General features: G+C 39.1%; 1 protein-coding gene across 1 annotated transcript in view; it reads left to right on the top strand.

The window, feature by feature from the left end:
• The window catches only part of PHF21B (PHD finger protein 21B), a 167,994-nt gene that overhangs the window by 138,428 nt on the left and 12,890 nt on the right, over positions 1 to 16,676 (top strand). The window contains exons 4-7 of the mRNA XM_010002962.1: positions 3,061 to 3,411; positions 5,204 to 5,326; positions 10,397 to 10,448; positions 16,327 to 16,403. Of these exons, the coding sequence (XP_010001264.1) occupies positions 3,061 to 3,411; positions 5,204 to 5,326; positions 10,397 to 10,448; positions 16,327 to 16,403 (603 nt within the window). The remainder of the gene's footprint in view (positions 1 to 3,060; positions 3,412 to 5,203; positions 5,327 to 10,396; positions 10,449 to 16,326; positions 16,404 to 16,676) is intronic.

The following is a 16,676-nucleotide window of genomic DNA, read 5'->3' as shown; positions in this document are numbered from 1 at the left end:
CTGATTCTTTGTCAGTCTTGATTTCTTCTAAAGATCTCAGTGACTGTTCTATTGAATCTTTGATCTGAAGTATTCCTTATTCTCTCTCTCTCTCTGTTTCTCTGTATATATATTCCTATCTGTTTTGTGATTTCAGTATTTTTGTTGGTAACAGGTTTACATTGCTTTACAAAAAAATTATTTTGGTTTTAGGAGAGATGGTAACATGTAGATGTTAGCCAAACAGCTAAGAATTAAATTTGTATTTTTAAGCCATGATAATACACTTTAACTGTATTTTGCCAACCTTTTCAGACTTTCTTTTCTGAATAATGAAGCTATTGTGAATGTGTCTCTGAGAGCATGAGCAATTAAAGGCTCACGTGAGAGACATATAAGAGATAACATAGGAGGGAAAGGTTATTATTATAAAAATATAAAAGTAGATACTACAAGATCTACTTGTATAACTGACTCTGATACATGCATTAATAAGTTACTTTAAGTGTCATGTCTCCTATCGCACTTAAATGTTGTTTTTGTTATAAGCCTTAGTTTTGCAGAATGCCTGGGCCTGGATGGGTTTAAACTAATCCTGTGTGCACTAATTTTGAGAAGAAGATCATTAAATAATTCTAGATATGAAGCTAATTATAGATATGAAGCTAATTATAGACTCCTCTCTTAAATGTCTTGGCTAGGGTATTTGTCTAGTATCTTAATAAATGAAGAAATCATTACATAAATGCTTGGATAGAGGAAAAAGAACAAAAACCTGTAACCTTCTGTTACTGCCAGTATATCTCAAATATGGTTAGTCATAGTTTAGTGCAGTTTTGCATAATTTCACAGTGGGTCTGCAAGGTCTTCCAGTGTTACCCTGAACTTGTGAGCCAAACACAGTGGTTTCCTGGCTTTATCACAAGTCTGCTGCAGGACCTCCAGCAAACCCTCCTCTTTGTTCTTCGTCTTTCTTTCGTCTTTCACTTTTCATTTACCTTGAATACTGACAGTGCAGACACTCCTGAGCAGGATTGTGCTTCTAATACATGGTTGCACTGCTCATAGGTGTTAGGATCCTGTTGGGGATTGAGGACTGAGTTACCAAAACACAAGAGCTCACAAAACAAGTGTTCCTGCACTTAATATTCGCTGAGGGGACAAATGGGTACAGCTCCTCCTTGACACAATAAGAGGATGATGGCCAGCCTTGAGAGACAGTTTTCTGCACATCAGTAGATGCCCATGTTTTCATTAAATTGCTTACTTAGGCTCAAGATTGTAGCAGGCAACGTTGGGAGGGCTCCTGTAGCCTACAGTGCAGGGACACAAGCAGCTGTTCCCCATGTCTGTCTGTTACAACTTGTCATTTCGTTTCACAGTATGGAAGGTGTGAGAAGTGACAGGACGAAATAAGCACAGAGGGAACCAACTGTTTTATGTGGCCGTGTTAACGAATAAGCTGGGAGTGAAGTTAACTTCATGTGAAGCTGTTTAAATTATTTATTTTCAATCCTGGAACTGTACTTAATGTGTTGTTAAGGCAGAGCCATGTTGACAGGGTGATGCTAATTACCCCACTGGAAACACATCACATTAGCTGGAAGCAATGGTTTGCAGCTATCATTCATGGCTCTGGGTAAAGCTGCAGCCTTTGCAAATCTTGGCAAACAGTTTCCCCCTCCACCTGTGGAAGTTCCTTCTGCACCCACCTGCAGCTGCAAACTAGGTCTATACTCACAGCAACATAATGTAAAGTTCAATGGTTATTGGGCACTGCTCATAGGTGTTAGGATCCTGTTGGGGAATGAGGACTGAGTTACCAAAACACAAGAGCTCACAAAACAAGTGTTCCTGCACTTAATATTCGCTGAGGGGACAAATGGGTACAGCTCCTCCTTGACACAATAAGAGGATGATGGCCAGCCTTGAGAGACAGTTTTCTGCACATCAGTAGATGCCCATGTTTTCATTAAATTGCTTACTTAGGCTCAAGATTGTAGCAGGCAACGTTGGGAGGGCTCCTGTAGCCTACAGTGCAGGGACACAAGCAGCTGTTCCCCATGTCTGTCTGTTACAACTTGTCATTTCGTTTCACAGTATGGAAGGTGTGAGAAGTGACAGGACGAAATAAGCACAGAGGGAACCAACTGTTTTATGTGGCCGTGTTAACGAATAAGCTGGGAGTGAAGTTAACTTCATGTGAAGCTGTTTAAATTATTTATTTTCAATCCTGGAACTGTACTTAATGTGTTGTTAAGGCAGAGCCATGTTGACAGGGTGATGCTAATTACCCCACTGGAAACACATCACATTAGCTGGAAGCAATGGTTTGCAGCTATCATTCATGGCTCTGGGTAAAGCTGCAGCCTTTGCAAATCTTGGCAAACAGTTTCCCCCTCCACCTGTGGAAGTTCCTTCTGCACCCACCTGCAGCTGCAAACTAGGTCTATACTCACAGCAACATAAAGTTCAATGGTTATTGGCTTCTTCCCCTCCCCACTTTTTTTTTTTGGGGGGGGAATGGGTAAGCTGAGTGTTTGAATGATTGATCTCTCTGTTAGACATGGCACATCTTAAAAATGTGAGGATGTTCATTAACTGATCCACCAGTATAAATGCATGTGCTTGCTGTTCCTGTAAGTGCTTTCACACAATTCCCTTAATGATTCAGTTCCCACTCCTTAATTCATAGCAAGACTGTTGTGTCCTTCAGAACAGGAAATTGCTGCATTTGGAGTTTCCACTCTTTGCAAAGCCTTTGGCTTAAACATTGTTACTGAGAACTGGATGTGCCTTGAGTAGCATCTGTATGGATGTGTGCTAACAAAAGCAAGGAACTGACTTTTTTCCTCCCTTCTTGTTCAGCATCACAATGAGTTAAGGACTCCAAAATGACTCAACTGAGGAGTGCTGGCAACAAAATGCCTGGCTACTTTGAGTTGCTACATCATGTTTTTCTGGATACTTCAGTTCCATGGTTAATGCAATTAGAGGTTCTACTGGGAGAGCATGCGTATGCAGTGTTTGTTCATTACAGCATGAGGCTGTGCCTAATAATGTCTGACCCTCTGTCTGTAGGTTAGGCCAAAGACCCTGATTCCAGACAGCCTCCCCATCTCCCCGTGCAGAGACCAACCTTCCAAGCAGCCTCCTACCTTCCAGAAGGCAACCGTAGTCAGCATCAAAAACCCCAGCCCTGCCCTCCCGACTGCCAACAACACCGTCAGCCATGTACAGACACCCAACAGCCAGTCACAAAGTGTCACCGAGTCTACAGCTATTTCATCACCTCTGAGCAGTGCAGGTGTGGCCTATGCCATCATTTCCACCTCCCCCAACAATGCAACTCCTATCAGCACCAGTGCAACTGTCTCTGTGGTCAACGACAGCATTAAAGTGCAGCCACTCCTCATTAGTGCCGACAACAAGGTAGGTTCTGCTTTTCCTGGATTTTGGGTTGGGTTGGGTTTTTGGTTATCGAACACAGGAATTGTGTGGCAATATAAGCAGAATATTCCCCTGGGAGTGCACAGCCCTGTGCAGAGTGATGTCAGTGGTTCCTTTTGAAGAAAATAATCAGAAAGCAATGAGGAAGTTCTTGTGGGGACACATGGACACCAGTAGACATTTATCTGGTACGTGCATGACTTTTTAGCAGAATAAAATGCAGCATCATGTAGCCTGACATTAATGGTTCCATATGATCTTCCATTTCCTTACACCAATCCCTGCTAATAATATCCCTGAATCCTGTGCAGGCTCAGATTTGCTATGGACTCCCTCTTCAATTATACAGTGATATTAGTTATATCAACTAACCCCAGGGGAGTGTATCAAATAATCAGGCATTCCCTTCTACACTTTCAGGGGAAGACCAAATGAAATGAGAGCTCAGGGTTTCAAAACTGCAGATGAATCAGCAGGGGAAAAAAAGCAAACAAGTTATGAATTACTTTTCTCCTCTTTGTACTGCTTTTCAGCTTTGAAATGCAAGAACTTCACCCCTCTCATACCAGAAACAGATTAAATAAAGGCTGCAATGTACCTAGCAGACATTAGTTGCAATATACTACTGGGATCCTGCTATTTTGGGTCTTGTTGGGAGCACAGGTTCTCATACCGTGCTAAAAAAGAGTACAGGATGTAGAATTACTTACGAGGTAAATAATAGCAGGCATCTCATTCCCACTTCTCAAGCATAATTTATTTTTCTCTTACTTAAACTGGCTGCTGACTAAGAAAACTGTCCCTTTTTATGCTCTTGAATCTTATAGAGTGCCTGAGTTGAGATAAAGTATCTAACAATTAAATAGCATTGATTGAAAGTTAGTAATGAAGTAGGTGGAAAAGGCCCAGCACTCAAATCCAGTAACTTCCATCAAGAAAGTGAGCTTGGGAAGGCCTCCCACAGTCCTTCATGAAGCTTCAATTATAGGTATAAAGTCACATGTGTAGTTCTGTGGTCAGAAATTGTCCTTCATTCCTTTAAAGTTAATAGCTTCTGAGGTAATGTTATCTGCACTGTCTAAATCTTCACATGGTAATTCAAATGCAAGCAGCTGGGATGTACTAATATACACGCCTGTATAAAAGATCTGTGTGGTAATTCTTACAGGTTCTAAACAAGAATGATTTTTTTATTTAAAACAGAAATAGGTTTTTTTTGTTTATGCAAAACTGGACATCCAGTGCTCTTAACCCATAAATGCTGAGGCCTGAAGTCTGATCTGTTACTTGATTAGTACTGAGGAGTATCTCCCTTCCCACCTCCATGTACTCACTCTGAAATGACACTAGTATGACTGAGATCAGACTATGGTTTTGAATATATAGTAATTCGTCTGGTCTACCTGTATGCAAAATAAAATCAAAGGAAAGACTTCAAAAATCTCTGACAAGATGAGTGCTAAAGCTAGGCTGCTGAGTCAGCTTCAGAAGTCCCTTAAATAGAATGTGTCCTAATTTTCAGAGGCACTGAAGTGATTCCCTTAGGCTGCAGTAGGTTTATAATGCACCTATAAAAAACAACTTTTAGAAGCTTAAAGTATGGATTTAGAAGCCTAACCTTGGTATCCAGGTTTTTATATTTTTGGCTTCTGACTTGCATTTGTTGTCTGTAGAGTGATCAAGTAACCCTTCAAAGAAGAATCAAAGACTTCAGGTGGAAAAATCCAGTTTCGTATAGTGAATCCTCTTCCTTCGTTTGTACCTTGTCTTTTAGGTTATCATTATCCAGCCTCAAGTCCAAACCCAGACAGAAAGTAAAGTGGAGACAAAGAAACCTCCTGAAGGTTCAGCTCAGGGACCTCCTGCTACCAAAAAGAAAAAGGAGGAAAATCCAGAGGTGATTTTTAATTTTATTTATTTTTCTTAGTAGCTGAGCAACAGAATGGTTAAGTTATGGGGACGATTTCTAAACAGTTTTCTCTGTGCGTATGTAATTGCTGCATTTGTGGTCGTGGTTCTACCAGTTGTTCATCTCTTTACCCTATCAGTGCAATCGGATTATTTCCCTGGGACTGTGGTGTTCTGACACATTTGGTTTGCATCATTCAAACCTTCCACTGTCACAAAAAGTACGAATTGTAGGTCTCACAATAATCTAGGCACCTTGCATGAGTTTCGCTCTATTTCTTGTGAAAGGTGTATACAAGCTTGAGATATTTTCATTTATGTTATCAAATATATAACTACGGAGTGTGTATGAGGTTGAATTAACATTTCTTTTGTAAGCTGAGCTTTCACATCTTCTTTGTAATGAATTTTGCAGTTTTTAGGTTGTATCTAACAATACGGTTTCTTGCTTTTGCTGTGTACATCTTCCCACATGTACACGGATTCCTTCTAGTCTGAAATACATTAAAATCCTTCAGCTTGAGTAAGAGAGCAGAAAGCAGGTTATAAGATTAAATCTCTTTCATGAACTGCATTTGTGATGTAAACTAAAAATGTAAATCAGAAGTCCTTGTAGAAATGGGGTCTCTCTTTAATAGGCATTTTGGGTTTTGACTGTAAGTATTCACAGTAGATTTTATGTACTTTTAAGGCAATTTGAGAAGTCATACAAATTGAATCTACATCTATTGTGAAAATGCTCATCTCCTGTGAAATCCTAACCTTACTAGTCTAATAAATGTGTAGCAAGAAAGCATCCTTGGAGCTGTAGGTTTAAGAGGATTATTACAATATGGATTTATAATGTCACTTGGGGATGTGGGTGGTCATTCATTTTGCCATTTTAAGAGGTTCGTATAGTTTAAACACTGTTAAGGATAACTAGCCTAGCATCTCACAGCCTTTTGCAGAAGTACAACAGAACTACATTTATGAAACCTCCCAAGTTTAAAATCTGACCCTCTTATCAACATCCATTGCCAGTGAACAGCAGGAGTGTAGGGTCCTGTTTTGTTTATTTTCCATAAGATTATTTGTTGTGTAGCACCTTGTGGGCAGAAAGGTTAGGAGATCCTGCTTAGAAACAGAGTGCTAGAGAAGCCATCCATTTTTGTTTGCCTGTAATGTATCTACCAAGAAAGAATACTGAATATCTTCTAGACAGATGCAGGAAGAGACCATACGACTGGGGACACATTTTGGTGTAGCATTCATAAATTGAACAGGCTTTTCATTAAATTGCTAACTAGAATATCCTCACTACCTTTTTGTAAGCAAGAACATTGCTCTTACTGTGCATGTTGGAGGTCTGGGCAAGCACCATTTTCTGGCAAGCACCATGAATCTCCTAAGTGTGCCCTCAAGTATGATGATTCTTCTGTTTTCATAGATTTGCTTCATGGATGTAAATACGTAGGTCTAGAGTTAATTTCTTTTGTTCTTTGGAAGTAAACTTTAGTTGATTATCATGTATTTATGCAATTAGTGTAATTAGAACTAACGGCATAATTAGTGTAAATACATGTAATGACATAAATGGAACATGCAATTACAACATGAAATGGTTTTGTAAAAATCTTTGTTTCACTTCATGAAAAGACATACTGTGCATTTCTAAAAGCACTCCTGGCTTTTCAACAGATGATTAAATTTAAGGCAAAGAGTAACAAAGATGCCATGATATTTTTTAAAAGAAAATAAGCACTCTAGGCACTTGTCTTCACACCTTTATTTGTCTTCGAAGTGCGAAACTGAGACAAGAACTCCAATATGACTCCACATAAATGTTAGTCATGACAAACTGGGATTTAACTAATTAAATTGAAATTTGAAAGCAAATACATGATAAATCACTGGACTTGCCAGTAGCCAGGAATCCCATATGCAGTTACTGAGCATACCTGCGTGAACAGAATGAACAGAAAAGACTGAGGACAGTGATGATCTTTTGTTCCTGGTGTGGTCATTCTCCTGGACACAGCCCCCTGCAATATCTGTGCCTTTTGCATAAGGCAGACATTCCTCCTTTCCCAAGTGCATCGTCATTAGACGAAAGCAAACCTGGCATTGGCTGTCTTGCAGCCAGAATGCCTGGATGCCTGGCTGTGGAGTAGCTTTCCCAGAAGCAGGATGGCGCCTCTTGACCACCCAGGTCCAGTGGTTAGAGCACTCTCCTGGGCTACGAGCTGAGTGAGTTCCATCCCCCAGGGCTGTGGAGGATGTGAAGGAAGGTCTTTTTGTTTGTTTGCTGGCTTATTTTCTTAAAAGAACCTGAGTTTAGCACAGAAAGAAACAGAATTCTGCCCAAAAGTTTATTTTATATTAGTAAGCTTTTTATATTTCTGGCAACACTTCCCAAGACATTCTAGCAATTTTTTATTTAAAAGAAAACTTGCTGCCAAAATTTTGGATTATATAGCTAACGGTTTTTTTAATTCCACCAAAGGACAAGAGAGACATATTCCAGTGGTGAGCTAAATGCTAGTGTTAGGTCTGCATTGAAAATCTGGAGACACTGAGACCTCAGTTTTGTGGATTCTTGCACAGAGGAGAAACAACAGAGTCTGTGATATTTTAAATAAAAGCACTGCAGCTGAAGTGGTGTTTTGAGTTTAATCCAGTGAGCTTACATGAGTGTGACATAGCAAACCCCATAAAGACAAATATACTATTAATATAATATGCTTGTTAAAAAGAATACAGCATCTCCTGGGATTTTTTTAAAAGGAAGCATCTTTCAAATATCTATAAAGACTAACCTTTCCTTGTTTAATAGTGAGATAATTATCAAGTCAATTTATGAAGTCTCTTAATATGTTAAGCAAGTATGCTGTCATTATGGTTAATTAGGTATGTATTCAAGTAACTTTATCATGAAGAGAGAAAATAGTTTAGCAAGCATTCTAGTACTCAAATAATTTTAGTTGAGATGTCAGAAAATGTGTGTTTCCCCTACAGTTCAGTCTTTAGGTCATATGGGCATTCTGCAATTCACTGGGAAAATACAATTACACATTAGCTGTTCCAACTTTCTGAGTCTATACCTAAATGTTGTTATTGCTTCTGCTTAAAGCAGAAGTTACATTTTGGTGGGAGTGAGATGAAGTGAAGATGTAATTCCACTCAGTTGACTGATTTTCTTCTCTCAGATCTGCACAGTGGATCTTCGATCAAATATTCATCTTTCCCTTCAGGTGTAGATCCCCCCACTGTGTCTAGCTGGTGTTTCAGACATGTCAAGAGCAAATGTTATTGAAATCAAGGCCTCACACATGTGCTTGATATTGCCACAGTTGTGGAGGGCAAAAATAAGAGCATGCATGTATCTAAATTACCAGTGATGAGATTCTCATCACCATTTTTTAATCTACAAGGAGAGTTACATATGGGAAGATTATGGAAAGAAAATATTGCTGCTTTTTGAGGGTGTCAGTTCCCCTGTTTGACGAAGGTATTTTCACAGATACCAGAGGGGTATAAATGTCCAATCCTGACCCTCAGAGTTTGAAGAACCCACCCCAAAGCTAGGTCTTTTAATCTACAGAATGAGGGTGTGCTTGCTTTCACAATTTCACTGGTGAAAGACAGCATTGTAAAGTAAATGGTAGTTCTGATGACTTACTAGTTGATTTTTATCCTGAACTGGAATGAAAAGTTGAATCATCAGACTTTTCACAAAACACAAAGGTCAAACTAATTTTGACTTGGAAGTGTTGAAACATGTTCTCCTTACACTTTTTTGATTGAAACAGAATATGTTGACCTTCTGCTGCTAAAAACTGGATTTTAGTTTGACCTAAATCTCCACATTTTGTTTTGGATGAGTATGATAATAGTGTCTTCCTATGGTCATTCGATGCTTTATTTGTGTTGGATTATGGACTTTGGTTGCTTGTATTTCCTAATAGCTTGGGTTTCATAGTCAAATGGTCTCTCCTGTGGAATTTCACCTCATGAAACTGTCACTTGGGTTACCTACAACAAACTTTTTAAGGACATCAGAGAGAGGAAGAGAATCCTGAGGCCTCATGGTACCACAGATGTCACTTCAAACCAAGAAGTTCAGTTCAGTTTGGGTTTGGAACAGCACAGCAGAATTTCAGTTTTCCATGAAAAAGATGGCGTAAAAACTTCATCAGAACTTCTTCTGCAAGGAAGAAATTCCTGATGAAAAATCACTGACAGAAAATGTAATCTGCTCTAATACTTGCCCTATTACTGCATGGGAAGATTTGTTAGTATGTATATGTGTTTTGTGCATATCTAGTGTAAAATAATATAGTGTTACTTTCATTCCAATTCCTCAATGCAAAATGAGTTCACCAGTGTCAGTGGGAGATGTTTGTTCACTCCCCATTGACAGAAAATATTGGATCAGTGTTCTTAATAATTAGTGCATGTGATACGCTTTTTATAACGTGCCATTGACAGAAAATATTGGATCAGTGTTCTTCTTAATAATTAGTGCATGTGATACACTTTTTGTAATGTCGGAAGAGAAATTTCTGAAAGCTTTTTTGGGTTTAGGGGCCTTTCAGTATGCTTTATGTGTCTTGTTTAGTGTTTAAAGTTCAGTGAAAGTGTCTCATATCTTGTTTTACTTCATGCAGCTTGCTCACATCCAGTAAAAGCAGTGTTTTGTCGAGATAGTGATAGTAATAATAATGCACAATTACCTCTCTAAAGAGTGGAATAACAACGCAGCTAGCAATATGAAATTGAATAGAATGAATTGACTGAATTTTGATCATGTGCTGTATAAAATCAGTAGTCATACAGCTTTGGTTTCCTAAGTCTCTGAACTGCTGAAGTTCATATAGACATACACGTAGGATGTGACTGACCAGGCATATCTAAAGCAAATCTTCAATTAAATTTCTTCATATCATTATGGATTAAAATAAGACGCATTACTAAAAGACCTTTATTGGGTTTACTCTGTCAGCGTTGAATTTATTTGCTTACTTCTACCATGATTGTTGTTGTAGAAGATCTAACTCCCATTTCCTTTTTTCCTTAGAAAATTGCCTTCATGGTAGCATTAGGACTGGTTACAACAGAACATTTGGAAGGTAAGATGGCATGTGTTGTTTTACAGTTCCATTTTTGAGCGAAATATCTTCTCTTGGCTATCCTCAGCAGGGCAATAAAAAAATCAGGTGAAATGTTACCTGTACAGAATTGTGCATTTCAGCCTTTCCTCCCATCCCATTACACAGCTCGAGGGGCATGAGAACTGGCTCTGCAGGCAGCACCAGCAGGCTTGGCATAAGCTGGTATTTGGGCTCACTCAGTCATCATGGTCCTTTAAGGGGTGTTAACAACTGGAGGATGATAGTAAAACAAAAAAAGTCTGCAAAGGCTGTGACCAGCAATGCTGTGGCTGAGGAGTCAGCAAGGTTCAAAGACATTTACTCAGGTCTTCTGTAACAAGCAGGCCCTCTCCTCCTTCCCCCTATGAGATGGACTTTTCATTCTTCAGTAATAATCTATCTTCTCTAGAGTTCCACAGAATAATGTGTAAAATAGTGGTGAAAATCTGGCCTTTGTTTTGTAAGATTTTAAGTAACTTACATAACTATCCCTTTCAAATACTGCCTTCCCCACATTTCATCAAAAAATAAGAAAGCTGCCAGTCTGATCCTGGTTTTGTTTGTTGTTTTTGTTGGGTTTTTTTGTGAGAGCTGCTCATATGCCTTCCCAGGCCTCTGAATATGAGTTCAAACAAATATTGCACATAAACTGGAGTCGGTATCACATACTGTTCAGTTTACTTTTCCAGCCTTCCAAAAAGACCTTGCAAGAGTTAGATTTGTACCTTGCTTTGCCTCAGCTTTGCCTTGCTGAAAACATAGATGAGAGGGAGGGAAAAGAGCTTGTTCAGCAACTTTGCCGGTGGCTTGAGGTGAGTTTGGGGGTTTCTTGACAGAAAGGTTTCGTTTTCATGGACAGAGCAGAAGATACATCTATTTTTAAGAAAAAGTCTACAGCTTGATGTGTTTTAGTTACATGCTCAGCTAATACAAGTTGGTGTGGTTCCACTGGTGTAAGGAGAACAAATCTGTTATGTCTGCCAGCTGACAGTGGTTCTTGATCACTAAGAATATTCATGATAATTGATATTTACCGCCATCCCATAGACCATTGACAGCAAAATACTTAGGATTTTCCATTGAACCAAGTTTAAAATTTATGTGCTTTAGACTTAGGTGGATGCTTAGATATTTTGCTGACTCAAGAGGTATCTACCACTTTACAGCTTGATTTGTTTTTAGTAAGATTCCCCGCGTTTCTGTTCTTTGGTTTTAAGAGAGGCTGTGAATTAGTGAGAAAATAACATCTTAATTGTAAGGTCTCCTCAGTATATTCAGGTTTCCTGTGGGTCTTGTTTCCTATTTTTTTGGTGTCTTTCTCCTTTAAATCTGCATTTTAGAAAATAATGTAATGTCCCAGTGACTGAGAATTTGAAAGCAGTTTAAAGAAACTTTAAGCCATCAGCCTTTTTAATACTTTAATGGTAATGGATTGAAATGGAAATTAAAAAGCTACATCAATTTTGGGAGAAGATTTATAATCCAAAAAGTGCAAATGATGACTGGTTCTTGTTTTCTTTGTCTAAGGAAAATAGGACAACATTCGAAATTATGCTGAAGTGCAAATTACGCTTACAACAGAGAGAACTTAATTTTTAATAATTCTTTATCCCTTGATTTTATTGGAACTAATACATTGTTTGTGTGGATTTAATACTTATGTTCAAAACGCCAAGTACTGTTTGTTCTACTGCAAGTGTGGAAACGCACATTTTGAACCTAACTACTACAATAGTAATCCTGCAGAATCAATTCTTTCAGACATATTCACTTTTTATATTCCTACTAGCGTAAAATAAATGGCTCCCACCAAGAGCTATTTACTATGGAAGGGGTATTTCTTCAAGAGTATTGGTGATTGCAGCTGTCAGAAATACCCTTATAGCTTTCAAATGCTAAAGGTTATTATTTTAGTGCTATGTCATATTTACTGTTATAGCCATTGCTATTTATCAAGAAGCAGTGGTCATTACAGAGTTCAGTTTATTTTAGTACTTCTAATGTATTTCTCGATTTCACATTTTTGGAATTAAACTGTATCAAGATTGGGTCATTAAAAGCTTATTCACTCAGTATAATTAATTCCTAGTGTTACTGCTTTTCTTTATTTTACTCATTAATTTTGGGGGGCAGGGCTATGATGCACTTTCTATGTGGATTTCTCTATCAGCCTAGCAGCTTTTTCCTGTAGCACCCAGAGGACTGTCTTTCCACTTACTGGGAAAAGAGCTCTGTTCTGCAGAGTGTGAGGCATCTTTTGAGGCCTTTACCAATAAATGAACACAGCCACTTCCACTGACTAACATTCTGCAAGGCACAGCTTCCACTGAAGATAAATTGTCATTACAAGCCTCATAGAATGACCATTCAGAGTGCTTATTAATGGAAAGCAGCAACTCATTGTAGCTTCACCTCCAGCATAAAGCTCTCTTCTGATTTATTCATCTCTGTCAAATGTATTACAATTTAGAGGTCGTTGTTTTGGGGTTTTTTTTCTGTTTGGGTTTTTTTTTTTAATTAATAAACTAAGGAATAAGCCCAAATCTGTGATGCAGTGCATGGTTGTAACATACTGAGTCTCTTTCTCTAGACATCTTTTACCACTACCATTGTGTGACATCAAAAAAACAACAACAAACAAACAAATAAACCACAAAAAACCCACCAAAACAAAACAACCAACAAAAGAGTTCTAAAGAAAACTTTAAAAGAATTCTTTCCTTCAGGTAGTTCTAAAAATGCACATTTTGTTTTACTGTAGCAAATAAAAACCCTGAAATATTTTAAATTTCCACATAGATTACTGGAATGGTTTAATCAGCTAAAATAAATTATTTATGTTTATTAAGCCCTGTTTTTAGCAAAAGTAATGAGTAACAAAAGATACTATATCAACATATGCTTCTCTTCTATCTTGGATATTTACAGCTGATTATTTACAGCTACACTCTTAGATATACATACTCCTTGTATCACAAGCATATTTTTAGTTCACAGTTTCCATAAATAAAGGGCTGCTATTGTGCTCTCCTTCCCTGATGGCTGCACAGGATGGAGTACATCCAGAGCTGTTTCAGGCCATTACTTCCTCTCTCTCTCTCTTTATTTCCATCTATTCCCACTGCTAATACTTTTCCCTCCAGCCAGCTTTTAACTCTGTACCACAACGATGCCTCTTCCAAACCTGCATTCTAGGTAGCTACCCCATGTGTGATTCAGACTCCATCAAATATTTCTGTTGCCTTGGTGAGAGCATGTACCAAAGATATTCTCTCTTAAACCTAGGACACAAAAGGGCAGAGAGCTACAGATCCATCACAGTCCTATTGTGAAGAAAGTCAGCCCAGCTATGGACCCCAGCACTCAGGAAGCTCTGCTGTATTAAATTCTTTGTTTCTTTTTCTGTGACAGTGAAAAGTCGTGATCTTGTATCCTGTTGACCTCCTGGGCTTCCCGGTGGTGAGATTCTGCAAGCCTGCTTGACGCCACTGACCATGTAGCATGGGTTACTGGGCCTTGCTGCAAGAACCACAGCTCCAGCCCACACTCTTTGAGACCAAAGTAAAAAGTCAGTGCGTGTCCGTTTTCTCCATTTCTTTGCCAGCATCAAGGCACATGAATCCTCTGTTGTCACATCTCTGGCACCTTTCTGCCTTGACAGAATTCCACTTATATACACTGATGCTGACATCAAGAACAACCATCTCTTTCCTAGTGGTTCTGTGGCAGGTTGCTGGATCAGTGTCAAGCACTTACCCTGCTGCTGAGGCCTAATTACCTTCAGAGCATGCCAAAGGGTTTGGAAAGTTTTGGATGGAGATTTCAGCATAGCCAGATGAGCATTTCATAGGAAATAGTTCCACAGTGGGGCAGAACCAGTACCCATACAAGATCCTCCATTTTGGAGTCTGTGAAACACCAAGGATGCTAACAAGATACTGGGAGTGGTTGCAGTCATGGCATTTATCACACATCTTGGTGCAGCCTTGAATCACAGGTTTCTTGGTTAGTGAGATTCTCTTTAGCTCCCTGACTCACAGGGCAATGTAGATGTAGCTCATGTCAGATTGTGAGGACAGGTCTGTACTCTTTGAATTGCCATAGGAGATACCTTCTGAGCACAAGAGGTGACATGTTCCTGTGTCAGTGAGAAAACCCAGCCAAATATGCAAATAGTAGCTCTTATGTTTTTCTTGTCTATCTAGTTTCCTTCTGATAAATTTATGCAAGAGTGGTGGATGCACCAATAGCCCTTCATAAAATAAAAGTTTCAAATTAGTATCTTGGAACTGAGGGCAGAACAAAATCCATGCAGAGCGTTGGCCTTATCTCTAGGGACGCTGCATCCAAGACATGACTAGCAATACTAACAGCATTTACTGTAGCAACACTTAAAGTAGTATGTGCCCCCTTTTGCTCTGTGGAGAAGCAATCAACATTTGGAAAGGGTGCCTGGAAACCAGAACTATGTGTTGGAAATCCTGTTCCCATGAATTGTAGACATCCTGAAAGCTGGACTGTATCTTACTGGTGGATTTCAGATGGAAGATGGTGCTCAGTATCCCGAAGGTCATTTTCTGGTACTGAAGATGTTCTGAGGTAGACCACAGACACTGATGAAAGATGCTTGAACTTCTGCAGAACCAGATGGTGTCCTAAATTTCTGTTTGATGTGCTTCTATTCCTGTGGGCTAAAGGGCTAGTGCTCCTACCAGTTCCTCGTGTTCTGAGAGATTTACTTAGAGCAAGACAGAACAGAGGTATCAACCATCACAGGTACATTTATACTAACATCCCTCTGACACCCCAGTGCAGAGTCTAAGCTTTGGCTTACAATATTCACATAGGAAAGATTTAAAAACAGAGCTCCAGCCCAGCTGTGCACACTTCAGATCATGGGATGGGTATTGGGTGGCTCTCCTTTCTAAAGTAGGTCTGCTCTTACTTAATTATCAGAATACAAAGTAGGCTCTAAAACACGTGGTTATAATAATCTCACCATTATGAAATTACGTCAAGAGCTGGAAAAAGAAATTCCATATGACAGAAATGAAATCCTGGCTCACATAAAAGTAGCATTAAATCTGCAGATTTCAGCAGGCCAGGAACCCACTCATTCTCTCCGTGGGTGTTTGCAGCGGTATCTACGTGACCAATTGTTGCTAAATGCAGTGCTCAGCAAGTACCTCCTTGAAGAGGTGTTACCATTTAGCAGAAGGGAGTTCTCTTGTGTTTCAGCCTTTTCCAAACAGGACTGCAATTCCATGAGCCTAACTTTGCGCTGCTGTTTCCAGCGACACAAAGACATTTTTGGCTCATAACAACATGTTGCACGCTTGGGATCGTGAAGTTGTATATTTTTTGATGGATAAATCATCACACCCGACTTAGAACTAAATCTAGCCATGCTGTTCTGACCATACTTTTCCTCACCTTCACAGAAGAAAAGTAATGCAAATTAAATTTAAAAGGATCTCTGTGCTTCCCTCTGATACAAATTACAAGGCTTTTCTGCTTTAGATGCTTCATTTTTGTTAATAGCAGACATTGATAGTATTTTGAAAGCTCTCTGTTGATGCTTGCTGAATATGTGTCTGAGTGGCAGAAGTCCACCTTGGAGGAAGGAAAAAATAAAAAATGCCCATGTTGTGAATCATAGCAGGAAAAGCTTATTAATGTCAAACCTTGAACTGCAGCAAATATCAATGCTGATGCAACCCAATTATACTTCAGAAACGGAAACTGAACACAAAGCCCAAGGGGCTGAGGGTAAGAGCTTCTTGCTTAACAAGTTAGATCTACATTTTTCCCTGATGAATGAGAAACACAGAATTCATGTTTCTTTCCATGGTTACAGAAATCCAGAGCAAGCGTCAGGAAAGAAAGAGAAGAAGCACAGCAAATCCAGCCTACAGTGGACTCTTGGAAACAGAGGTACTTGATAATTCACATTTTTTTACCGCAGTTCTACTCACGTCAATAAAAGGTTTAAGTGCTTCATATTATGAAAGTACACATGAATACAGAACCACACATTTGCTTGTAGAGAGATACTGATGTAGAAAAGAAAGAAAAAAAACTCATCTCAGTAGCTAAGCAACAGGTTTTCACCCCACAACAGAACTTGCTTCAAACAAGAATTTGTCTTAGTTTTAATAAAGGCCAAAAGGACTTTGTGGGACCTAATCAGTCTTTCACCACTCTTTC

Source organism: Chaetura pelagica, unplaced genomic scaffold, assembly GCF_000747805.2.
Source record: "Chaetura pelagica isolate M959 unplaced genomic scaffold, ChaPel_1.0 scaffold117, whole genome shotgun sequence".
Lineage (NCBI taxonomy): Eukaryota > Metazoa > Chordata > Aves > Apodiformes > Apodidae > Chaetura > Chaetura pelagica.
The sequence above is the reverse complement of the archived record's forward strand: the minus strand, read 5'-3'. Positions and strand labels throughout refer to the sequence as shown.